This window comes from Melopsittacus undulatus, chromosome 6 (assembly GCF_012275295.1).
Source record: "Melopsittacus undulatus isolate bMelUnd1 chromosome 6, bMelUnd1.mat.Z, whole genome shotgun sequence".
Classification (NCBI taxonomy): Eukaryota; Metazoa; Chordata; class Aves; order Psittaciformes; family Psittaculidae; genus Melopsittacus; species Melopsittacus undulatus.
In genome coordinates, this window is record NC_047532.1 from 84,387,367 (window position 1) to 84,414,170 (window position 26,804).

Here is a 26,804-nt window from a genome sequence, read left to right on the forward strand (position 1 = left end):
TTCATACACAAACCAGAAGTCATGAGGAATTTTGTGAAGGGGTTTTAGTCTGGGAGAAGGATGCTGCTGTCTGAGCATAGGACTGCATTGGTCCAGTCAAGTGCCTCTGGCATAGGCAGGATGCAGTTTCCTTACAGAAGGTAAGAAAACTTCCAGCAAAATAAATCTCTTGAGGGATGTTTTGGTGCCAAAAAAAGCTGGTGTTTATAGGGATCCTGTTTGTACCTGGACCAAGCCGTTGCAGAGTGGAGTCCTATGGAAAGCTGGCATGCTGGGCTCAGGCTCTGGCTGTCTGTGTCATGGAGCTGGGAGCAGGGGAATCAAGGAGCTCAAAGGCGGATTTGCCTAACTTGAGCTTTGGGGTTTCTGAGCATCCTGTTGCAGACCCAGGATTTGAATCCCCCAAATGCTGGGATATTTATGCAGAGGGCTGGCTCTGGAGTCACAGACGTGGCATGAGCTCCTGGGCCTGGCTCAGGCAGCTCATGGAAGCTCACCCAGAGCCATGGATGAGGAGGGATGAGTAGCATCAGAGGGATTATTTCAAAGAGAAGATCCTCTGTGTCCAAGCTTTTCTGGATGATAATTCCTCTCATTTTACAGTCCAGAGCACTATGAATTGTTTGCCCAGAGTGCAGTCACGTTTTAAGGAGCTGTTCATTTCCTGCAGATCGGAAATCCTGCTCTCTCATGAGTTATCTTCTTGGGTTGGGTTTGTTTTCTCTGCTTCACACCTGGAGCTGAGACCCCAGCGTAAACAAAGCTAAAGGAAACAAGGCAGCGTGTCAATTCAAACCTCAACTTCAAACACTCTCTTCCTTTACCAAGTGTCCCATCTGTCAGGGGCAATTACTACTAGCAGTGTTGTTATGGACCCAAATCTGAGTTGGGGAGGGGGAAAAGGATGCAGACAGAAGAACTCAGGATTAGCCCCACACTTCAGGGGTACAATGGCATTTCCTTTGCTGAAACAAAGGGAGTTCTTCCCTCTTCATGCCTGCACTTCCCTTTTAATGCAAAACATCCTTCACATGCACATAGACATTTGAAAGGACTTACATTTAGGTCCATGGTTGCTGAATTTGGCTGCACCATTTTGATTACTGTACTAATAGCATCGAATTGTCTCATGTTTGCTTCTGGTTTGCTTGGGTTTTGTTTTCAATGGAATATACTCTTAAGGAATCCTGTTCACTTGTTATCATTTAGAAGATGAATGTGGTTTCTGGTTTATTAACAGCCAAGCTGCACTCAGGCACTGAATCCCTTATCTGTGGGAGCTGTTCTGCCACATGGCTTCGTGCAGAAGAGCCAGGTGTGACAGCCCATTTGCGACTCAGCAACAGCTCTGTGGCTGCTGGTGCTTTGGGCAGGACTGGAGCAGAAACAGGCTATGAGGATGCAGGGGACACTTGGAGCATGGTTCCTGTAGAACCAGTCATCAGGCTGGTGATGAAGAACTCAGGGCTTGTAAATCTGGTTCTGCTCTGAAGAGTAGCCTTGTGCTGTTGGCATTTTGCTCTTCAACAGATCTGCTGTGACTATCAGTGACCAAACCAGCTGTTGTTCTGTTAGAGCCACAAGGCCTTTATGGGGAAATATGTGCTGCTGCCTTCAGCATCGAGGGGAGAACCACCTACAAAGTTCTGCCTGCAGTGTTGCATGTGGGACTGGAGCATCCACAGCAGCTTTGCCAGCAGCAGGGTTTAGTGGGGTAAAGGCAATGAAAGGTGGGGATAAAAGCAGGTACTGCATGAGACATGATTGGAGAAATACTACAGACTGTATTATACTTCTAAATTCAGGTTTTTGTCTCATTTTGGGGGAGAGCTTTCTGTCAGATAGAGATTAACCCCCAGATTGGAGCCGTCACCAGAGGCAAGCAAGGCAGGTAGGGTTAAGTCTAAGAGATGGAGTAAGAGAGAGGGCGTTTGGGAGGCAACAGCCAGGAGTTTCACACCAGTTCTCACCAGGGAAGCAGGAAGGAAGTGGAAAGTGGCAGGAGACAAAGGACAGCCTGAAGGTTAGCGAAGAGATAAAGAGGGATTGTGAGAAACAACACAAGCAAAAGGGCTAATGATGGATTTATGTAAGGCAGGAAGGCTATAATGGGGAGCAGAACTGCAGCTTCACTTTGTCAAAGGTTGCTTGAATGCAGTGCTGGCCTGAAATCCGTTAGCAGTGCATCAGTGGGCTGGCTACAGGCAGAGAGAGAGTGAAGAGCCATGGTTGCTCGAGCAGATGATGTACCCAGCGTGGGCTGCTTTAAGGGAGTACTTTGAAGTTGAATCACCAGCATTTCTTTCAAGGAAATTGCCAAATGCCTTTATTACAACAGTGCCACTCAGCTGCTGGCATTGCATCCACTGTGGTGTGCTAATGGGCACCAAAGATGCTTTGACCACTTGGTGTTGATTTCATGTCTGTGATTGTGATAATACTGATTCAGAACTTTGTCTCTGTTAATGCTCTCTGTGTGGAAGCAACATCCCAGCCCTGAGCTACTCTGCAATGTTTGAGGACTGTGTCTCGGGCATTTTTGTAAGGACGTGTAGGGCTAGGACAAGAGGGAACAGCTTTAGGCTGACAGAGGGGAGATTGAAATGAGCTCTTAGGCAGAAGCTCTTCCCTGTGAGGGTGCTGAGGCGCTGGCACAGGGTGCCCAGAGAAGCTGTGGCTGCCCCATCCCTGGCAGTGGTTAAGGCCAGGTTGGATGCAGGGGCTTGGAGCAACCTGCTCTATTAGAAGGTATCCCTAACCATGGCAGGGGTTGGAACAAGATGATCTTTAAGGTTCCTTCCAACCCAAACCAGTCTAGGATCCTATGAAACATAAGTTTCCACTGTTTGTTTGGGGATTTTTTTTCCTCTCAATCCCAGGCCCAAAAATATCCACAAGTCATAGAATCATAGAATAGCTGGGGTTGGAAAGGACCTTAAGATCATCTAGTTCCAACCCCCCTTCCATGGGCAGGGACACCTCACACTAAACCATATCATCCAAGGCTTCATCCAACCTGGTCTTGAACACTGCCAGGGATGGAGCATTCACAACCTCCCTGGGCAACCCATTCCAGTGCCTCACCACCCTAACAGGAAAGAATGTCTTCCTCAGATCCAATCTAAACCTCTGCTGTTTAAGTTCCAACCCATTACCCCTTGTCCTATCACTACAGTCCCTAATGAATAGTCCCTCCCCAGCATCCCTGTAGGCCCCCTTCAGATACTGGAAGGCTGCTATGAGGTCTCCACACAGCCTTCTCTTCTCCAGGCTGAACAGCCCCAACTTTCTCAGCCTGTCTCCATACAGGAGCTGCTCCAGTCCCCTGATCATCCTCGTGGCCTCCTCTGGACTTGTTCCAACAGTTCCATGTCCTTTTTATGTTGAGGACACCAGAACTGCACACAATGCTCCAAGTGAGGTCTGATGAGAGCAGAGCAGAGGGGCAGGATCACCTCCTTTGACCTGCTGGTCACGCTCCTTTTGATGCAGCCCAGGATACGGTTGCTTTCTGGGCTGTGAGCACACACTGAAGCTGGCTCATGTTCATTTTCTCATTGACCAACACCCCCAAGTCCTTCTCCGCAGGGCTGCTCTGAATCTCTTCTCTGCCCAACCTGTAGCTGTGCCTGGGATCGCTCTGACCTAGGTGTAGGACCTTGTACTTGTCATGGTTAAACTTCATGAGGTTGGCATCAGCCCACCTCACAAGTGTGTCAAGGTCCCTCTGGATGGCATTCCTTCCAACACCGATCCCTGAAGAACACCACTCATTACTGGTCTCCAGCTGGATATTGAACCGTTGACCACAACTCTTTGCATATGGCCATCCAGCCAGTTCTTTATCCACCGAGTGCTCCACCTATCAAACTGATGTCTCTCCAATTTAGAGACAAGGATGTCTTGTGGGACAGTGTCGAACGCTTTGCACAAGTCCTTCTATCCTGCTTCACACAGCTGCATGCTGTGCTCTTTGTGCACTTGTAATTACAGGGTGAAAGAGGCAGCAGAGCCTTGAGTGATGCTCTGCCCTCACAGAGCATTTTGGGCCTGGCCCCCTGAGCCTTGAGGGACCAGCTGCTTCTGTGGCCCGTGCTGGCTGTGTGCTTTGTGCCGTGGGCTGTGCTGCTGTCACCTCTGTGGGCTGTGTTTGTAGTGCTTGCCAGCCACCAAAGGGCAAGGCTCCAGAGGTGTCTGTGTGCCTCTGTTTTTGATGTGGCTTCCCCAGTGCCACTTGGCAGAAAGGACCTGGGGGTGCTCGTTGACAGCTGCTATGACCCAGCTTGTGCCCAGGCAGCCAAGAAGGCCAATGGCTTCCTGTCCTGTATCAGCAATAGTGTGGCCAGCAGGGCCAGAGCAGTGATCATCCATACTCAGCACTGGTGAGTCTGCACCTCAAATCCTGTGCTCAGTTCTGGGCACCTCACTACAAGAGAGACACTGAGGTGCTGGAGTAGGTTCAGAGAAGGACAACAAAGCTGGCAAAGGGCCTGGAGCACAAGGGTTATGGGGAATGGGTGAAGCAGCTGGGCTAAAGAGAAGGCTCAGGGGGGACCTTATTCTCCAGGACTGCCTGACAGGAGGTTGTAGTGAGGTGGGCTCGGTCTCTTCTCCCAAGTAACAAGTGACAGCACAAGAGGAAACAGCCTCAAGCTGCACCAGGGGAGGTTTGCACTGGATATTGGGAACAATTCCTTCCCCACTGGGTGCTCAGGCATCAGAACCGGGTGCCCAGGGCAGCGCTGGGGTCACCATCCCTGAAGGTGCTCCCACAGGGCGCAGACGAGCCCCCAGTGCCGTGCGCTAGCGGTGTCCGCGGCAGTGCTGCGGCCGGTCGGACCCGATGCTGCTGCTGCTGCTCCTTCCATCCCGGTCTGCTCCGTGACCCCCTGAGCTCCACCAGCCCCATGTGTGTCCGTGTGTGCGGCACCGCCTCCCCCCCGCAGGTGGCCCCGACCCCCGCACGTCACTTCCTCGGAAACTTTTGCAGCCGCGGAGCCGCAGCGGGGCCGGAGGTGCCGGTCCTGGCTGTGCTGCCGGTGCGGGGCTGTGCTGCCGGCCCGGCATGCCCGTCCTCCGGCGCTGCCCGGGGCACGGCCGGGCCGCCCAGCGCCGCCCAACGCACCGTTAGCTCGGGGGGGCGGCGAGGACGGCTCTCGCCATGGCCCGAGACTGCGCCGCCCGCAGCCTGGACGGCATCGACCTGGCGGCGCTGCGGGTAAGGACGGCAGGGGCTGGGGGGGGACACATACACATACACATACACACACACAGCCTCCGCTTCTCGGGTCCGCAGGGCAAGCGGAGGCTTCTCCCGTGCCCGAGGGGATGCTGCTGTGCCGCAAGCGGGGACCGGCGGCTTCATTAGCGGCCAGAGGGGCCCGTGCTGAGCGGGCTGTGGGCGAACAGGCTTTGGGGTCCGGAGCGGGGCTCCGCCGGCAGCTCCGAGCGCTCCCGGCCCTGGTGCGGGTCGCGTTCGCGTCCCACGGGAGGGCTGCGCTGCCCCGCTGGGAGCGCTCTACCAGAGTGTCCTCTTCCTAGGGTAATGAATAGGGTGATGCGAATGATGTGAAGCTATGGAGGGAAAGCAAATGAGGGTTTTCTGGGAGAAAATGTGTGTCTGAGGATTTGGCTTTTTTCTTGTTTTGGTTGTGGGTTTTTTTGGGTTTTTTTTTTTTTGTGGTTTGTGCAATTTTTGTTGCCCAGAACTGAAAAAGTCAGCATTCACTTAGTTTGCCATAAATTTCAACATCATGCTTTTCTGTTCGTAGGTTTCAAACACAGTCCCAACTTTTGCCACCTTAAAAGCCACCTGGTTAGTGTTTCCCATCCACAAACCGTTAACAGGGTTGTGTGTAACACCCGTTTTATACAGCTTCAACCCAGGCAGTTTTTATTCGCCACACCTTCCACAGAAGAAGAGGGAAGAGCCCAATTGTGGCAACACAAAACTGTGTCTGTGTCAGCCCCAGACAGTGAAACCAGAGCAAGCTGCTTTCTAAAAATACCAGGGTAAAAAAAAGAAGAAAGGAGGGCTGGGAGAAGCCTTTGCAATAATCACAAGGCAAGGAGAGTTCCAGACCAGAGGCAGAAAGAAAAAAGGCAGCAGAGAGCCTGAAGTCTGTGAAGATGGCACAAGGCTCCTGGCTAGGCAAGCAAAAGTCTAACCTGGCTCTGCTTGAGGTAGCAAGGCTGAATAGTGGAAGTCCTTTAGATCTTGGGTAGATACATCTGGTCTCCTTAAATGAGTGATAAGAAACTAATGTAAGTTTGCCAAAGAGTAGTGGTGCAAACCAGAGTGGGCTTTGTGTCTAAGCCATCCAATGCAGAAACCTCCCAGAGGCTGTAACCACTGCAGGTTCCAGCCTTGGCAAGGGAAGGGACACATGTGCCCTTTCAGAGGAAGCCCTTTCAGCACATCGCAGCCTTCATTTGGGATCTGTGGGAAATGGGAGGTGGTTGGGGCTGGGCTGTAGAAATGATGTAAAGATGGTGCTTTTACTTTGGCCTTGTCTTTAGTGTTGTGGGGTCCAGTGGGAGCTGCCTGGTGCTATGCTCCTGTGGTCAGGAGGTCCAGCTGGGATGCACCACTGGGATAGGACCTCTTTCAAACTGTGCCTCTTTAAATGAGTGCTGGTCAGGGCTTTCCTGTTTTCCTGTTGAAAGCTGTTGGGGCTGTAGTTTCCAAACAGCATCTTGGTGGGGTGGTTCTGGCTTGGGTTCATCAGGAAAGACAGGTGGCTAAAAAGCCTCTGATCTCTGCCTTAGGTGCTGAGGTGCAGGAGCCATTTAGAACTCGAGCTTCATACACCTGTACCTTGTTTAGCTGAAAAGGGCATTTCGATGAGGCTCTTGCTGAGTGCGCTGCTCATTCTGCCTTGCAGAGAAGATGGATGTGGCCTTGGGATCAGCTGCCTCTGGGTCAGCAGTCTTGCTCTTGTCTTTTGAGTGCTCTGTAGGTGACTTGCAGGGAAGCAAGAAGGCCACCATATGGTATAGTGCATTAGAGTAATTAACCTCAAAGTGATGAATGTTCAGTTGGCATCTGGCAAAGGGAACCTAGCAATTTGGCGCGTGCTGGCTGGTGAACGGTTAGATGGGGCTTAAATGGTAGCTGAGAGGAAGCACTACATCAAAGATGATACCAAGCTCAAAGATAATGAAGAAGTTGGCCCATTGTGAAGAATGCCACTGAATAGTGCTGATATCCAACCCAACAAGGGCAATCCAAGGACCAAAGTCAGAGCCCACATTAAAAGAAGAGAGATGGCCAAGGATTTTGGCTGCACACAGAGCTGTGGAGGCTTGAGGCACTAATGTCCAATTGGCTAGCAAGGACAGGGTAGGATTTTTGCTGTATTAAAGCTAATGCTAACATTTATTTAGCTAATTGTTTGGGATTTTCCTGGAGTGTCTGAAACCTTTAGAAATGAGCTGTTGGGATGCTAAGTCAAAATTGAGTTGTTTGGAGGGAGAAGCTGATTTTGAGGCACATTAAGTTACTGTATTTGCATAATAAATAAGCTTGGAGAAGAGTGAGGACAGAGCATGCATTTGAGTGAGGGACAGTTGCCAACCCCAAGCTGAAAATGCAGTTTAGGTTTCTCTAGGTTTCCATAGAGGTGTGCTATTAACACCTCTTAATTGAGCAGTGCTACTTCTTGTTGGAGAGGTGTGGAACTGGGGGTGCTTTCCACAGAGGAATACAGCAGGAGGGCTTTGTCTGGAATTGTTCCTTGCAGAACTGGTGTGTATTTTACACCACGGACCACATGCAACCCACAGGACTGCTCTGTGGGAAGGGCACATGTGAATCCTTTAACAGTGGAAATGGGTTATTGCTGACTTTAGGTCTGCTGAAGCAAGATGTGTGGCTTGGTTATATCCAATGAGAGGGAAGCAAAGCCCTTTGCAAAGGCTCTGGTGTTGCAAGCATTCTTATGCCTGTGTTTAGCTCCATGTATGTGTGGTCCCACTGATTTCCTTTTGTGTGAGGGCTTTAGGATTGGGGTTTAAGTCTAGAAGGCCATATAAAAACAAAGAGGCAAAAGAAATGGTACAGACTGCACTTTGCATAGGTCAAAAGTGATTCGAACTGGTTTATGCAGTGTTAACTATTTTGTGTTGGGGTGGTTTTTGTTGTGGTTTGGTTTGCTTGTTTATTTGATTATTGATTTTTAAGATGTCTTATGAGCCTGACAATCCAGGAAGTGTAAGGTTAAAACTCATTTAATATAAAGGCAAAACCAAATGCATTCATTGGTACTTTCAGTTGTGGAAGTCTGTGCTGCGTTCCTCTGGCAGTCAAAGCTATTGCCATTTATCATGACAGTTGAGTTAGTAAAGGCAGAACCTGCTCACAAAAGAAGCCTGTATGTTTCCATTGGGATTTTGCTGAGGGAAACGTTTCTGTATCCGATGTGAAGAAAGCATTGGTTATGTTAAAAGGGTAACATAAGGGTAGTGGAGAAATGTGGGGAAATGTTTTGATATAAATCTCTCAAGTGAGTTTTAACTGAAGCAATGGTTCTTTTAATGTGCTCAGTGGTGCAGGAGCTAACATTTACTTGCCCCTGCCTTGCAACAAGATGATTTTCCTGTATCTGAAAAGCTACAATATCTTGTTATTGGAGTAGGACATCTGGTGCAGTGGTTGGTTTTAGAGCAGCCGGTGCTAAACCAGTAGGATGAAAGTTGGTGCACTGATCACCTGCCCCATGAATCTTTCATGTAAATCAACAGCAATCTAGTTTGGGTTCAAAGCCAAGACTTCAATCCATCCATCAGATTCACCTTATTGTGCTTGCGAAGCAAGACAATGGAGTGTTCTCAGCCTACCTGTAGTGTTAAGATGGTCTGGGATGATACATTCCCTTTTGTAAGGTAATTGGCCTCAAATGCTTTATTTAGTGTTTTTTCAGTCATATCATTCAGGTTCTTTCTTCCATTGCTAGTGCCGGGTGTTTCATAGCAGAAGACAGTAGCTCAGCTCTTTTAAAGCTTAGGAAGCTTGGGGTTTGTTCCTTATTTTACTGCTAAGCTGAATCAGTTCAGTTCTTGTTCTTCACACATCTCCATTTATTTGTTGCCTCTGCCATGTTACAGATCTTCACCAGGTTATTTTCTGCATAGAGTTTTGTGCAACTTGACTCTAAACTCCAATATTAATGTATTTCTTACACTGTTATTTGGCAATTTCCCTTTCAGTATGTAATGCAGACCATTAGGACATGTGCCATAGATGTTTTCACTTTGATTGTGTACAGTTATACTGCATTATGAAGTGGTTGTTTGTCTGCAAATAATGTTATTTCTTCTGCTTTTTTGCAGGACCCTGCGGGAATATTTGAGCTGGTGCAGGTTGTTGGGAATGGGACGTATGGACAAGTCTATAAGGTTTGGATTTCTCTTTAATTTATGCTGCTGTTCCTTGATAAGGCTGTTATTCCTAAAGCAGAGATGAGCACCATTTAAGAGGATGGACAGTATTGTTCTAGCAGGAGCCTGTCTTTTCTGTGTAGAGCAAAATGGTGTCACCTGCAAAGCTCTGTGCCCTGTCCTTCTGTCCTGTTTTCATGTCTCTCTGCCACCACAGGTCAGATAAGTGTGTTGGCTTTTGTACTGACTTACCTCTGTCCTATTTTTTCTGCCCTGTGGTTATTTTCTCTTTTCCAAAAGAATTTAATAAGTGGTTGGCACAAATTAGCATCAGTGATGGCTAAATTTGGCCAGGATTGAGTGGAGAGCTCAGCTGAGACTAAACCAGCAGAGTTCTGCAAGACAGAGGTGCCAATTAACCTTGTTCTGCAGGCAGGCTCTGAAGCTTTTGATTTGTGTTGTTACCTTTGTCACTGTGATATCAAAGCAGAGCTACCTGTCAAGAAACTACAGCAATTAAACGTTGTCTGCCATGACATGCTATGTACACTGTGCAATGCAATGAGAACTCACCTACAAAAGTTCTTTTGCTGTGAAGCCTTTCCTAAGAATGATCCAAGAGAAAATAGAAGTGATGAAGTAGGAAACTGAGTCTTTGTTGTTCCCATTTGGAGAAAGAAGAGTGAGGAAGGAAAAGGCCATGCTGCTGAACCCTTGGAAGTACATCAGTAGAGTAATGGCACTGGAGGAAGCTGTCTCGTCTTGCTTTTCCCTCAGATCCCACTACTGACACATTCCTGCATGATGAGTGTTTGTACTGATGCAGGCTCTTTCTGCACTGGTCTCCTTTGCAGGAAGAATGCAGAGGGTAGCCTTACTGTAGAAGTGCAGCACTGTTTGTCTGTCTCCAGTTCCAGCATATTGAATGTGTGTTATGTTTCGGTGTCCATCTTCTGGTGGCACATCTGCTGTGATTGGGGTTTGGTTTCCCTTTGAAGCTATAGCTGCTCTTTCAAAGGTTATGGAAAACCCTCTACAGGAGCAGTGCTGTCAGAAGCGGGATCTTTCTCATGGAGCTCTTTTGTTGCCGTGACCAAGTCTGTTTCTGAGATCGTCATTGAGATACTGAGGTCAGCACTAGTAAACTAAATATAGAGGATCCGGGTTCACATGGGCAGATTGGAAGCCAGGAGACAGGCAGGGGTGCTGTTGTCAGTGTAATCAGTTTTCTATCTGTAAAAGGATCGTAAAGCTCCTAAATGGCTTCTGAAATAGTTGCTTAATCAAGGCAGAAATGAAGGAGCAACATAGTTTGCTTCTCTGCTGTGGAAGACAAGGTTCTGAGCTATTTTGTGGTTCACTAGATATTAGTTGCGAAAAAGTGTAAGAAATATTGACAATGACAATTAAAACTTGTACCCAAAGGCTGCTTTCCACTGAGCATTCAAGAGACCAGAGTCTGACAGCTCTGAATAATGGGCAACTTGAATCTCAGCTCATTCCGCACTTGGACAAGCGGCAACATCAGAGAGGTGCTGAAACACAGGGTCTTGCAAGGCTGAGGGTGCTGAGGGGGTTCTTTGTGCACAAGCATCACGCGATGAAGAGATGATGGACTGCGTAACCCTGGCTCTGTGCAAGCACAACCATAATAAAGGCTTTGTTCATATTAGTTCATGTGACCACTGAATGTAGGGTGTTTTGCTGAGGCTTGCTTTGGGGATGGAGCTGCTCTTTTGCAGGAGGATGACAGTGAGCCATGCAGCTAAAGAAGACAGATGGCAGCTGAGGTGAGCTCAGTGTGTGCTCCAAACAGCAGGCAGTCAGCTTGGTCTCCATTGTGAATGCTTTTCACAAAGTCCAAATCTCCAGTGCCTTTTCAGATACTTCTGCAGAGGATGCTGAGCACCAGCTGAATGTACTCGGGTATGTTCTTGCCTTGCAACCAGAGCAAATAGCTGTTTTCTCTGTGGGAAGGCAGCTGCGATGGAACAACATCTTCTAATGTGACCCCAAAAAGTTAGGCTATGGTACTCGCTTTTCCTTTTTCACTCCAGTGTAGTATGCCGTTCCCTCTGTACTGATGGAGTAAATTAGGGAATGCTTGGATTATTTTGTAGTTTGTCTGCTATAGGCTCTTGATCATAAGTATTTAAGTTATAAAGTAACCTCAGTTATCTACGTAATATGTCATTAGAGCATGTTTTTATTCTTCAGAGGTGTCAGAGTCTTCTATATATTCAGAAACTACACATAGTAGTTTGCACATAATCAAAGCACAGCTTCTTTCAGGCTAAATAAACTATGTCCAAGATGACTAAATTGGTTGGTTGGCTGTGAAGATGATTCATAGGGCTATATGTTTTAATATATGCAGCTCCATAAAAATGAAAATGAAATTTAGAGGAGTCATCATTAGATTTGGAAAACAATGTTTAACAGATTTATTGAAGGCGAGTATTGTTCATACTGAATTATTCCGCACCAGTTCCAGTTCAGTGTCTTCTTAAATTGAATGAAAAAGGTATAAATTCTACCCATGGTAATGCTAGAGCTGTCTAGAAATGTTATAAAGGTGGGATTTGCATATAGTAACTGCCAAAAAGCTAGCAGATCTTTTGACAACTGATGAAGTAGTAGGATGTAAAAATGTCCATAGTGGCAACTTCAGCCTTTTGGAAAGTGTGAATTAGATATTAAAACATCAGATGGTACCCAGAAGGTTTAGACTTTGTTATCTCTTGAAATAACAGATTAGTTTTTCAGTTAATTGCTGCCTTCCGGTAGCTGAAACCTGAAGAACAGCACTATGTAAGAGGTGGTTTTGAATAATGTTATGGAAGGTGGTAGCAGATAGTCTTGGCTTAAGGCAGTTGGAAGTGCATTTGCTGGTGGTCGGAAAAGTAGGAGTATTTACTCTTTCATACCTTTATTTCCTGAACTTTGAAGTGCTGAAGGCCAGATTGTATCCAGTGTCTGCACTGTCTCCATTCAATGTGTATATGAAAGAGAAGTTTCTGAACTTCCCATTGATTCAGAGAAAACTCCAGGCACAAACTTGGAACAAAGGTTTCAAGCTGACAAGCAGGTATTCTTTATTGCGGCTCCGGGAGACACGGGGGAGAGCTCCTCCTAATGCAGTCTCCCTATTGCTACCCAAGCCATCCTTATATAGTCCCTGGGCATACATACATATTCATGAGGCTACCTATGGATTACATCACTTTCCAGGAAGCTCCCCACATGCGTACAGAATTGTGGTGGTTGTCTCTGAGGGTCGTTTACTTCTTCCAACAATCTTCATCACTCCTGGCAGCCTTTGAAGCACGCGCAGTAGATGCTTGTACCAGTTTAATGGGTTCGTTAGCAGCAGAGACATAATAATCCTCCTATCCTCCTACTTATCAGTTAGTTCAACTGTAGCCCATCCTGGACACCTGCTATTCCCAGATACTCCTTATCCCTGTGTCCTGTTCTTCTAAACTGTTTTTCTTAAGACTACATCAACTATTAACGATTTATCTTGTGCCAGTATGTTCTCTAGCTGTATTCTGTTTTTTCTATGTATTATGCACCTCAATAATTTCCCATTGCTACTGTTACAAAGCCATCGAACTTAACATTGCTTAAAAATAATTCTGAAGGTTTATATATTCCATTTTGTGATGTTGTGTTCCCCTTGTTTCACCATGCACTGCCTTTTGCAAGGGTTGTCCATCCTGGGAATTCTTGAGGCCAGGGACCACAAAGACATGGTGTTGCTCTCCAGTGTTGTTCTCTGGGCCAGGGTTTGGGGTCTTTTAGAGCTGCTGATCATAAGGATGCTAAGACAGCGCAGAGCGAAGTTTTGCATCATGTAACTGTTGGTGTCATCTGGGAGAAAATGAGTTTGCTGAAGGTGTTACCTACAGATTCTTTGGTGTTGCTTCCTCCCTGGGCTGCAGCCATGGTGCCTTGGAGTCCCCTCTTGCAGGCTGCCTGAGGAAGCTTGATTTGGGTGTTGTTAGGATTGGCAGTAAAACTGCATAAAAGAATGTAGGAGATTTGTAAACAACACCTTTTTAATTTGCTAGTAGTTGCTACATTACTGTGAATAATGTGCTGTTAAAGGTGGTACCTTTGAAAGTACTGTGAAGCTCATGTTCCTTGTGTGGGCTGCTCTCAGTGTGTTTGATGCTGTATCTTGCAGTGAAGCTGTGACTGTTGAGACTTGACAGTGTTGCAATTTGAGTAATTATCTCCAGCAGGTTAATTATATGGGTACCATGTTTTCCTTCCACGGTTGAACTCCATTGCTATGATGAGCTGGATAGTGACCATGTGTCTCCCTTAATGTAAAACAGTTGTATCTTGCTCTGTGCATGTGCATTTAGTAACAACTAAAATGTCAGTTTAGGGGGCTATATGAAGTACATTTTCCAAAGACTTCAGCTGTTTCATGTTCTTTGAGTGGTGTGTCTTCAGTAGGAGCCTGTTAATTTTCACTGCAGGGTCATTTTTCTAATGGGTGAATGGGGAGAAATGGGGCACTTGAAGTGGTGCCATTTTTGGAGTGTTTGGGTCAGACAATTGCTCTTGAGGTTTGGAAGAGCCTGTGAAGCTCTGTGCTTGTAACTGCTTTGGTGTTTTAGTGATTAAGATAAAAAGGAATTGCTCCTAATACTACTGATTCAGCTGTGCTCTGAGAGTCCTCATCCCTCTAAAAGTGTTTTCATGGGCCAGATGAGGTCATCAGCAGCATCTGTGCAATCTGCTTGTTTTGAGAGGCACCTGACTGGGATTTTGACTTCTTTTGTCTTAATGATGTGGATTAGCCCTCTCTTGGGGCTGGCATTTTGGAGTGGCCTAAGGAATGAGAGGGTGGTGTCTTTGGCAAGTTCCAGCACTGATGTGTTTTGGAGTATGATCTTACAGGCTGATGATAAATCTTGACAGACTTTGCAGATGCTGTGAGTGCAGAATGGTTGTATCCTTAACAGAGTCTGAGGGCACAAGGAACTTGAGAGATGCTCCGGTTTGGAACTGTGACAATCCAAAGGGAAGAAGTGGCTTCCTGGTAAAGCAGTTGATGAAATGAAGCAGTGGTGTTGCTGCAGCTTGGCAGAGGGTGGAAGCCTTCCTGTAGTGGCTCTGCCCAGCTAGTATTTCTATTTCTATGTAGTCACATAAGACTCTGGATACAAAAACGAAGCACGTCTGAGTGTTTGGGGTTGTTTTGTTCTTTAAATACAGCTGCTTCTTGGCACTGACCCATGCTTCAGTTGTTGACGAGAGGTAGGAGTTACTCTACTCTTGATACGCAGTGTCAGAGTGCACTGAAGCATGAATAAGACTTTTCAGTTTCTCTTAAACAGTTTGAAAGTCTGCTAAGTTTTCAATAATGAATTCCTGTGAGTGACTGGCTGAAGTAATTGAGACCAAGTTGGGGGTTTTCTCTGAGGCTTGATGCTGCATGGAAACAGTCACAAAACCATGTGAAGTTATGAAGTGTTAAAGTCTGGGGACTGTATTGAAAACCTTAACTGATGGGTGCACCCTCGGCAGTTACTGGGAGGTTAAATGTAAGTAACATTACAGTTACATTCAGTGCAATCCAGAAGGTGAATAGGTATATGCAATTTCAGAGCCTCCCAACTCCTGCAGAGACGTTAAAAATGTCACTTTGTCTTGTGGTATTTTGCTATCGTTTGTGGTTAGTGACAATTTTCAAGCCAATCTTAGCCTTCAAGGCACTGAGATTTTGATGAGTCAAGTAAGGAAGTCAGTTGTCCGTTACAGAAATGACAAGATGCTTCTCTCTGTTTCACTCGCAGCTCATAGAAGTGCTTGTTTGTCTATTGATTTTCTTTATTTTGGTTTTTAGTAGCATAGCTGAGTATTTCATCCATATAGAGAACTAGTTAATTATCTTAGGCAACAGTATATAAAGGCACATTCCTGTGGTGTAGAGAATGGAGTCAGCAACTCATTGTGTAGATCCTTGGCTCAGTAGTGCAAGCAAGTAATGAAGATTGTCTGCTAATCCTGGCAACAGGGATCTCTTTCAGGAAGAAGTCTGAGCTTAGTATGTGCCACTGCCATTGTAACAAGATCTAAAAAGCTGTGGTGCATGTGAATGGGTTGCCTTGAAGGCTTAGTGTATATAGCTGTAGTATCGTTAATACACTAGAGAGGCATTGTTTGGTGTTTCAGTATTTAACTTCATGCATCTGATTTTAAGAACACCTATGAAGTCTGCACACGACTAGATGTGCTTCTTCCTCTTCTGTCAGTTGTCCTCAACTCCTAATACACTGTCATGCATGTCTGCTTTTATTAAAGCTTCCATACCACCATGGTGGTCCTGCTCCTCCTTCACTAGAAAGGATGTGGAGTTGGCAGTGCACCTTTGCAGCAGAGAGGGCATCCTGTGCCTTGGTAGGTCTGTAGCAAGCAAATCAAGGAACACTCTTGCTAGGCCTGGAATACTGTGTCCCATCTTTGCTCCTCCAGTTCTAGAGGTACATTGAGAAACTGGAGAGGGTGCAACAGAGGGCCAGAAAACATTTAGAGGGCTGAAGAACTATATGCACGAAGAAGGAAAGGCTGAAGGAATTGAGTTTCTTTCAGCCTAGGGAAGAGGAGGCTGAAGGAAACCTCATCACAGTCTTCAAGTGCTTCAATGATGGTCTGTATAGAAGATGAAAGTACAGAGATGCACAGAAGAAGAGGAATGAGGCACAGATTGCTCAGGGAAAATGCCATCTAGATACCATGACAGTAGTGTATTATGTGTATTTAATTGTCAGAGCCAGGAGCATTTTGTCCCATATTGTTTTTTGGCAGTTGTTTTGAGGACTTTAGTTAGTTGGTTTGTGGGTTTTTTGTATCTTGGCTTCCCTGCTTATTTGCATGGCAATACCAAACTATACTGAGCACTAGGATTTAAAATCATGGACCATACATGTGAAATTAGTTAGCAAATGGTGAAGTCCTGGTTCTAGTTAGTGAATATTTCAAAGGAATTCAATTAAGATGTTGAGCTGTAGGACTAGTTTATCAAAAATAGAAGAGTAAGGATGTGATAAAAACTCTTAGCTGTGGAGTGCTTTTATACAATAAAGGCTCTTTGACTGAGCAGAGCAATGTACAATAATTAGATGTGCCATTCAGCCATTAGAGAGTAGTAAAATCCTTGCAAGTAATTTGTTGGCAGGCCTGCCACTTCCAGCTTCTCCATGTTTTGGACCTGAATGCCCATATGGGAGACAGCAATGCCTTTCCATCCTAAACTGGTGGCATTTTCAGCTCGCGTTGTGTAACACTTCAGATGCTGGCACTAGGACATGCTGTTTTGAAGGTAAGAGAACATGCTAAAAATGCACTGGTGATAACAGGAGGACAGTAGGAAGTAGTTCAAGCTTTTAATTCCCCACTCAAGCATGTTGAAACCCTTTAAGCACCTCATTAGTGATACTGATTTTGATACTTCTGACTGCTCAGCAGCAGCCCGAATCATGCCTGTGTGACGATTCACATCAGTGACCAGTGCTTTGTGCCTGAGTTTTACAATATCTGACCTACTCACAAGTATTTCATTGTGTATGCTATCTCTTAAAAATAAATTGGTGGGGTTGGAGGAAAACTTGCAGTATCAAGCCCATTGTTGTGTTGCTTTTCAGGAGCTAACTGAAGTAAATAGCATTAAAGAATTGCTTTTATTTGCTGCTCAGGTGAAGCCATGAGCATCACCTGCAAACTGCATGCTGATTTATGTCCATGTAAAAGTTGCACAGAAGCCTGCCAGGTCAGGCAGTGAGACTTTTAACACTGGGGATGGGTTGGAGCAAGTCCAGAGGAGGCCACGAGGATGATCAGGGACTGGAGCACCTCCTGTATGAAGACAGGCTGAGAAAGTTGGGGCTGTTCAGCCTGGAGAAGAGAAGGCTGCGTGGAGACCTCATAGCAGCCTTCCAGTATCTGAAGGGAGCCTACAGGGATGCTGGAGAAGAACTCTTCATCAGGGCCTGTAGTGATAGGACAAGGGGTGGTGGGTTCAAACTCACACGGGGGAAGTTCAGGTTAGATATAAGGAGGAAGTTTTTTACTGTGAGGGTGCTGAGGCACTGGAATGGGTTGCCCAAGGATGTTGTGAATGCTCCATCCCTGGCAGTGTTCAAGACCAGGTTGGATGAAGCCTTGGGTGATATGGTTTAGTGTGAGGTGTCCCTGCCCATGGCAGGGGGGTTGGAACTGGATGATCTTGAGGTCCTTTCCAACCCTAACTATTCTATGATTCTATGAGGGATGTTCCTACAGCTTTACCCTGGCATGGTCAGCTGGCATGGATGATTACCACAGCTCCTCTTCCATGCTGTCCGAATTACCCAGCAAGCAACAGAGGCCAGCACCAAGCAAACCACCAGCTACATGAGGAGTGTGGCACAGGGTAGGACAATCAGCCAACCTAGATGGCAGCAGAACATGTGCCACTAACAACATACATGGTCCTTGTGCTTGGTCCTTGGAAGAGCTCCTCCAGAAGGCACTACTCTTACCTCCCAGACCCATGTGGATTCACTCAAGGCTCTCTCATAATGCTGCTCTGGGGTTCTTGAGGGCATCACAGCTGCAGTACTCCAGAGGGAAGCAGTGTTTGGCACAGCTGTGATCTTTAAAAGCCAAACACAGCTGGCTCTGCTGGTAGCACAGCTATTCAGACTGCAGCTGCCTGGATGGACAGCAGCAAAGTCTGGTGGGACTATTGTTCATCCTGCCCTTCCAAGGCATTTGTGGGGAAATGGAGTTTAAAAGTCAGTTTTCATTGTCAGCTCGGGTCGAACAGCTTGCTCAGTCAGTAGACACAGGGTGCAGGTCAGCCCCTTGTCCCATCATAATGAAATTCCCAGTAAGTAGTTTTAGATTGTAATGTCCAATTTCAATTGTAAAATGCATAGATGTGATAAAATTGTCCTTTCTCTGTCTGGTATTCAGCTGTTCTCAGGCTGCTGGCCAGCAGTAATGTTCTTGGCCTGCACAGGTCTGTGAATGTGGATCTTGGGAATAAAACTAAAGGAGAAACTATTTTTTCGCTGGCTGTTGTATATTTCTTTATTATTATAATTATTTAAAACCCTTGTGTGTTCTAAGCCTGCCCTTGCAACCTGCTGGCTTTGTGGGATTCCTGAAAGGTTTGTAAGGTTTGATTTATAAGCACCTTTACAAAGGTCATTTCTTCCCCATTTCTTTCTTTCTCCCCATGAACACATGAAACGTAGTTAACTTCTGAGGTTGTAGGGAGTGAAGAATCCAGAAGACATATTTTATAGCAAATTGTGTCCTTTTCAGTGCCCTGCACAGATACTGTTATTAGCTAACCTGTAATAGCTTGCCTGTGGTCCTGGCAGTGCTTTAGGTACCGCCTGCATGTAAGAGATAGGCTTTTTCATGAAGATAAGAGAGGGGTTGACTTGAGCAGCTGCAGTTCAGGAGATGCAGCTTTTCTTCCTGCCTCTGCCTCTCATTATTGCTGGGAAACACATGGATTTGCTGGAAATGGAGCTCTCCTTATGACTGTAGCTGCTAAAATGGAGGCAGCCCTTGTTTTTGTAAAGTGCCTTGGGATGCTGGTTAAGAGGAATTGGTGTACATATGGAGGTGACTTGTGAGAATTGGTTAGCAGCCACTGACTGAACAACATGTTGTTTGAAAACAGTTTCATTCGAATCAAAACATGTTGGGTTCAACAGAAACATTAGGAGGAAGAGTTTCAGGAATGAGCTGGTTTTCATGTTCAAACTTTGTTGTAGAAGTGTCAAAACATTGCATTTCATTTGCTTCACTTGAACAGACATGCTCACTTAGCAGGGTGTTTGATACTTCATAGATTGTCTTTAGGACTGTAGATGCAAACCCAAAGTACTGTCATACTGAAGTCATTTGGCATGAACAAAATAAACATCAATATTAATGTGAATTCTTCTGACTTTCCATTCTGTGAGGGGTGTTTGTAATCAAACTGAGACTCATTGGCAAAATCCTGACATTTTCTGGAGGTTTAGTGAGTCCTGGAATGGAGCAAATTCCATTTTCTGGCTCTTCAGTTGTGCAGTTGCTACATCTGATATCAATGGTTTTGATCAGTCTTTTTCCTTGTATTTCTGGTATTAAAAGTGAGGACATTTAGTGGAGAAGGGCATGAGAGAAAGCGTGGTGGCCTTCTGAAAATAGTTATTTTACTGAACTTGAGTAGTCTTCAATCTGTTTTGTTTATTATGCTAAATTATACTAACCAACTTACTGCTTACTTCTGCTGTAGTAGATTTGTCTACTCTTGTTTTACTCTTGGCTTTAAACCTATGAACAGTATGAACAGTTATACTAAAATATGCAACAAAGCCAACATAAAATAAATATGCACATGGCTTGGATAATGGACTCTCAAATGTATTATTTACACAGATTGTCAATGATGTTGTCTTGTTTTATGGAAAAAGGGAAGAGCCAGGGAAAAATAGTTTTGTTTTAATATTTGCTTTTTCCTGTATAACATGAAATATTTATCATAAGAGGCTCCTTGTGAGCATTCTGTCCCCAGAATCCATATTGTATCAGCAGATATCCAATTGCCTTTTATGTAGAGTTAGGTATTGTTGACCAGCATATCCCTGCTGCTCTGAAAATCTGTAAGTCTCCCAGTTCTTCACCAGCTGCTGACAGCAGGAACTGGTCCTGTGTGTGCATTTTGACCTACAGAAGAGGACAGGCAATGCCAGTACATGATTTGAGTGCACCAGACCATTGCTTCTGTGGGACTCCTTTTTGATGAAGGGCAATTTGTTTCCAGAGGCATTAGAATATGTTTTGTCATCTTCCTCTGGGTGGAAGATTGCCAGACTGTGCAGGCAGGCACATTGACATTTGAGGTGCAGGGTGTGCAGTAAACCCAGCAGTTTGAAGCCTGGGATAGCTTGGACATCACAGAGGTGGTCCATGCCAGTAAATGTGGTGTGCTCAAGGTACATTGAGCTCTTTGTGCATGTGCAGATCAGCCTAAGTAGGTCTGATGGTTCCCAGAAGCGTTGAGCTCCTGGTTCTCATGCTGTCGAGTAGGTGTGCACATGTTTGGAGCATAGCAGATTGCTGGATGCCCAACTGGGACAGTTTCCTTAGCAGAAAAAGAGGTTGCATCTGTAGAAGCCTGCTCCCCATAAACCTGACTGAAATGGAGAAAGGATGAAGGAATAAAGGGAAGCACTAACTTTCCTCTTGGACACTTGAAAGATTTAAGTTGGAACTGTTTTGAATAGAGGAAGACACAAAACAAAGGCTGGAAACTCAAGTCCCTGGTTCCATAGGCTGGAGAATAAAGTTAGAAAGGATTTAGGATTCACCCTTTCCTCTCTTCCTTCCTTTGCATCATATTAGTTTCCAGGTACCAACCTGGTGAAAGAGTTTGCATGGTCTGTATCCCTGGCTTGTGTGTTGGCCCAGGAATTGTCAGGTATAGCCATGTGTGCTTTAGGTTTCTGCATATGTTTGCAAAGCACCTAGTGCATTCATAAGGCTGTTCAGATAGTTACAACAAATTCCTGGTTAGGTTGTGTAATGTCATTTTGCCTCTTGCTTCTGCCAAATTCACAGTTCTATGACCAGGAATAAAAGAAAATGGCCTTATCAGGCCCGGATGATGCTCGGAGCCTGCATGGTGCTTGTCCTGTCTTGCAGATGAGTTTTGGATGTCATAATAAGTAGATTAAAGACAGCTTAGCTTTCTAAGTTATTGTGGTTGCTCTGTCCTGCATTGTTTGCATTAAAGAGTTGTGACAGACCTCTCCCTTTTGATGTTATTAATATTAAAATAGAGTAAATCTTTGTATTACAGGTTTTGTAGTCCCACTTTGGCAGGCTTGACTGCAGGGCTCCACTCACTTCCACCTTTGCGACAGAGGCAGTGTAGAGCCTTCTCATGGAAGGTGGACCAGGGCTGGGTTGTAGGTGTCAGTGGAGTTTGGGATGGAGAAGGCACTGTGCTATTTAAACTGTGATATTAATTAATGGAGAGCCTGGCTGATTGAATCCTGTTGTATGTGAATACTGGCTGAACTTCCAGAACAGTTGTTGCCTCAGACTGTGGGAGCATATACCAGCAGTAGTTTGTCCTTCCTTTCTGGCTTCCTTTACTGCTAAGCAAGTTACATGATTGTCATCATACAGTGCCTAGTTATCTAAAGTTGTTCACGGTCAATAGTCATTGCATGATGTGGAAAGTCCCTGTATGATGCATTTTCATTGCCAGGGTTCTCCTTATAAAACAGGAGCATGATCAGAAAGGGAAACAGGGAAGCTGCTGATTCTTCATTTCCCCACCGTGCTGACTGTGTGCTTCTCTAGGTGTGTTTCCAGGGGTTGGTTGTGATCTGATAAGCTATGTCTGGCTCGTGCCCTGGCTGCTGAGGAGGACATTCATGTTCGTGCATCAAAAACGGCTGAAAGACCCTTTATTAGCAAGCAGTGTTTGAAATACAGGAGATGATGCAGAGGGGTTTACATCTTTTTTAATGTATTTATTATTAATATTGTTTTTATTATTCCCCCTTCTCCCATTGTGTTTGCCATGTCCACGTTTGCCATCAGCATGGCCATTCATTTCTGCGTATGCGCTTCTGAGGTTTAGCGTTTCTAACCCACGTGCTCTGTACTGGGTTATGTGGATGCTGGTGTCATTGCATGGCAGGGTGTTCGCCTGGAGCTGGTGATGAAGCAGAACAACAGCACTCTTGAGGTTTGGCAGAAAACAATCTCTTACATTATTATTCTTGACTTCTTTTTTCTTGTCAAAACCCAAAGGAAGCTTTAGCAGGTGGAAGGTTGTTGCCTGGCCACAGAAACACACTCTCACATACAACTGCTGCAAGGGCAAAACCACTACCTGGGCCCACCCTGGCTGTGGCCACCATTTGTTGTCCCAGTTAGTGATAAAAGCCGTGTTTTTCCCAGTCCTTTGCCCATGATGTCATTAGTTTTACCTGTTCAAAGTGACTAGAAAGTGCTACCAGTGGCATGCTGGTGCTTTCTGCTCACCTAGCACTCATTTGGTTGCAGAGTAAATGGCAAATAGCAATCAATGCTGGGGAGCCAGTCACTAAAGGTGGCTTAGGAACTAGCTTCAGAATTCCTTCTTGTTATAGTTATTTTCTTGTGCAAGCACATCAAAAATACACATTTTCTGTAAACCTCAGGGTTGCAAATGTGGAAACACTTTTGCAGTGTTAATGCCAAGACTCGAAGGAGTAGCCTGCAAACACTGAGAGGCAGGTTTACGTATCAAGGTGGATTTTGAAGTAGTTTAATCTGTCTGGCTTTTGAGGACAAACTAAATAGTAAAACTACCAAAATGCAATTGCTTGCCAATTTGTCCTGTCTTACCCTGTTCCACACCTCTGAACTCAGCATCCCAATTGCTTTGTGAAGTCCTTTAAGATCTCTGCTAGCACATACCCCTATGGTAAGCCCCTGCTTGCTTCTTTGCCACCCCAGATCTGACACTTGAGCAACTGCTGCTTGTGCAGATACAAACCCCTTGGGCAAGAAGCAGCCTGTGCTGCTGGCTGCAGATTGCTACGTGCTCCAGGGCTGGCCAGCTGGCAGGCAGTGTCAGGCAGGAAACCACTGAGCCCACTCTGGAGCAATGGCATTTGTCTCCATCTCCAATTCTCACAAAGCACACAGGAATTAAAACACCTTTGAGACTTCTGTCTCTCTGTTTTGGTTAAAATGGGCTGAAAGGTTAAAACATGGTTGGATGCAACAGCAGCACAATCACATACTCCTTGTTTTCTTACATGGCTAAACTTCTGTCTTTGATAGTAGAGGCAAGCTTGCACTCTCTAATACCATGTCCCTCCCTGAACCTAAAGGTTCAGAAACAGGAAGGCAATACAAAGCACTTGGGAGGTAGGTTTTCTGGTAGGGTGTTTTCCTATGCTCTTTGGTTATAATTATTTTGTTAATGCACTTTTGTTGTAAATAGAGACGTTGTTATTTAAAGTTAGTTTATTTAAATACATGCTGTAGAGTTTCAGCTGACCCTGCAAAATTCATCTCCGGTGCATAATTGCCAGATTTACCCTAAGGAGCAATGAGCTGTTGGTGGTGTGTTTTGGCATCTGGATGTGGATGATGGAATATGCAAAGAAGCTGCAAAGGGAAGTTAACTTGAAACTTGTGGATGGTTAAACTTTAAGAGTCAATTTTGAAGTGAGTATAATTAGAAGAAGATGTTAAAGCAGAGATGCTAGTTTTTAGGGCTTACATTATACATGTAAACCAGATTTCAAACACTTGCTTTAAATACTCTACATTTCCAGCAAGCTGCTGGCATTAGCTGGATGCTTTGTGAAATGTTTAGGTTGTTTAGCTGTTTTGGTCTGGTTTTTTTCTTGACACCTGATTTGTGATGTGATGCAGCTGGTTGGACACTATTAGTATTACAAGGTGAGCAAGGTTTAAGGCTTGGAAAATGAGAACAGGGTTTCAGACTGAATCACAAGAAGGGTTCTGGTGCAGCTTCATTGATGCCTGAGGTTTCATGGGCTGGGCCAGGGGATTTCAGTCTTAGTTTTGAGTATGTATATATGTGTTTGTGTGCATCTGCATGTACTTTGTCCATAGTGCCTTGGGCCCCACTGTATTTGATGCTGTACAAGCTTACAGAGGTGTCATTGCTGCCTGGGAAAGCTTCATGTACCATACCAAGTGACAAACTGTCAGTGAGAGAAATCCAGTCAAATCTATATGCATATATGAATGTAAATGTGTGTGTAATCGGTCAGAATGGCAAGTGTTCTCTGTTTCCATCTGGCCTTCATCTGTAGCTTTACAAAGCAATTAATTCCAGTAGGCATTGAATGTTGCATAGTAGTATTAGTGCAGTTGCTTGTCAGATACTTTTACACAAGTGGACACTGCAGTAAAGGTGTAGGTTAATTTCTTCTGTCACACTCTGAGTCAAACCTATGATGGGATCAGTGCGAGCACACCTTCTCCAACAGAGAAAGCATTGAATATGCACGTTTTTCAGTGGAAAACGTGGTGCAAAGTAGGATTTGTTTGATAAGCTTGAGCTTTTATGGGACAAATTCTGATGCAGTAAATTCAACAGCAGAAATGCCTGTGGACTTCAATGGAGCCAGAACTGTGTATAATAACTCAAGCATTACAGGAAACCATCAGTGGGAAGTCCTGCAGGGAGGCACTGGGAAGTGTGGCCACCAGTGCATCAGAGGAGGGCAGGGGGTCCCCAGCCTGCACTGGGGCTCTGGCTCTGTAGTGCACTGCTTCATCTTAAGCTGTACAAGATGAACTTGGGTTGCTTAAGCAGGGCAAGGCAAGGAGGCAAGAGTTTCAAACTCTGGTAAAGCTGTTCAGTGGTCAGTTATAGGAAACTCTTGGTGCCTTTTGTGACCAGTTCTTCCAGTGGTTAGCTGCTACATTTGTGTCATACGTGCTGTTAATGATGCCAGTTTACACTGCTTAAGGCTCTGCAGTCCTTCAGCTCTGATGTGTTTTAGCCATTTCCTTTAAATTGGTTGTTCTGTGTTGGTTTGTTTGTTGTTTTAGTTTCTCCTCTCAACAATTCACTGTTCATTTCTCTCTCTGCTTTGATTGACTTTGATCCCTACCAGTAATACAGCAAATTGGAAGATAAAGTGCTGAACCATAACCGCTTGTGGCTGTTGAGGAACTATTACTGCACATCTGACCTATGCTTTGCTCAAGAGGAGAAGCTTTGCCAGCCAGGCTTCTGCTGTATGAAGCTGATTAGATCAGTTTAGGAAAATGTAACACCAAGGCTATTCTCAAATTCAGATTCAAGTTATTTTATTTATTTATTTCTTCAGGAAAGTGAATGTGGATGCACTGAATCCTTCTTAATTCACTCAGAAAGTGAGCTATACTTTACTTTTAAGAACAATTAGAAGGGGAACCTGGTTTCATTTGGAGACCAGCTTAATACTGAAAGCCTTTCCAAATGCTTAAGTAATTGTCTCTTGAGCTTTGTGGACCAGCTAGCCAATAGAGTTTTGGAAGGAAGTCGGAATTGAGTGCTGCTGCGAGATCAGTGCCATGGAGTTCATCTCTTACAGAGCTCATTCAGAAGTCTGGAGACTGACGTATATTCTCACAGACTAATTGTGTACATTAACTCCCTTTTAGTTTTTGGAGAGGATGTGTCAAATAGAGCCAAATGAAAAGGCACTGAGAGCAGATGCTCTTTTTTCCCTTGGTTAAATGTTCTGTGAGGACTTTGGATGTGTGTGAACAATACGACCTTTCCCTGGGCAAACCTCAGGTCTTCTGAGCTCAGCAGTGGCACTATGTGGGTTTTTGTCTTCACGATTCACCTGGGGTGAAGAGAGTTGTAGGGAAGATGTTTGCCTTGTAGTACTGAAGGAAAGGTTGATGGACCCAAAGAGAAACACAGTTAATGCCAGCTGTTGTTATGGGCTGTCCTGTGGAGTGCTGTGTATACTGTCTCACACTGTCTACCTGCAGAGATATGTACCCACACGATATTGCAGTCTGTGTGAGAAAAACACCAGCAGAACTGGAATGAAGAAGTAAATCACCTCTAAGGTTATTGTAGCTCTCATCATCTAGGCTGGAACTTGCAGTCTGAGCTGTGTACCCTGCCTGCCTTTAAAATAACCAAACCAACAGAAACCCAGCAGCACAGCTTTAACCCATGCAGAACCTTGTCCATGTTCTGCATTACACATCAGAGGCAATTCGAATGTTACATTTACTGTTCACAAGAATGCTGAAGGGTGTTTAAAATTCAGTGATAAAGTTGTTGAGGGCATTCAAAGTTATGTTTGTGTGGGGTAGAGAGCTAATACAGCCTTTCATTACTAGCATGTGTCCTGGAAGGTTGCATTACTTAAAACATGACTCTCATAACATGTAGTTGCTGAGCTCCAGAGCTCTGTAGTGATGGTGAGCCAAAAATCCTTTCTTTGAGGGATTCCTGCTCCCAAAGTCTGGCCACCCATCAGCCGACCTCTTACAGTCCAACCCTGACTTCCTTTCAGCAAGATGGGGCTGGTGGAACACATTTAGCTGCCTGTGACTTCATCCAGCAGAGATGTGCTGTGTATGGGTTTTCCCTGTATTCCTGTAAATGGATGCACGAGTCAGGCAGTGAAAATTCACTGGGGTGAAGGGGTTTGTACCTCTCCCTAGGCTTAGCTTATTGACGGGCTCAGGTCTGCAGGGTGAGAGCCTTCCAGGGCTGAGGCTGTTTTCCTACACTGTTTTCCTGTATGAATAGGCTTTTGGCATGGCAGACCTTTGCTGTCATAAATCACTGCTGGGCTCCCCAAGTGCTGAGCAGGACAGGCTCTGTGCCAGTGAGCTGTTGCAAACCTCCTGCCTCAGCAAGAGGA

The 26,804-nt window shown here is 45.3% G+C and overlaps 1 protein-coding gene across 1 annotated transcript in view; it reads left to right on the forward strand.

The window, feature by feature from the left end:
* The first annotated feature begins 5,038 nt into the window (after window positions 1-5,038).
* The window catches only part of NRK (Nik related kinase), an 81,940-nt gene continuing 60,174 nt past the window's right edge, over window positions 5,039-26,804 (forward strand). Inside the window, exons 1-2 of the mRNA XM_034063728.1 lie at window positions 5,039-5,218; window positions 9,331-9,396. Of these exons, the coding sequence (XP_033919619.1) occupies window positions 5,162-5,218; window positions 9,331-9,396 (123 nt within the window). The 5' untranslated portion in view covers window positions 5,039-5,161. The remainder of the gene's footprint in view (window positions 5,219-9,330; window positions 9,397-26,804) is intronic.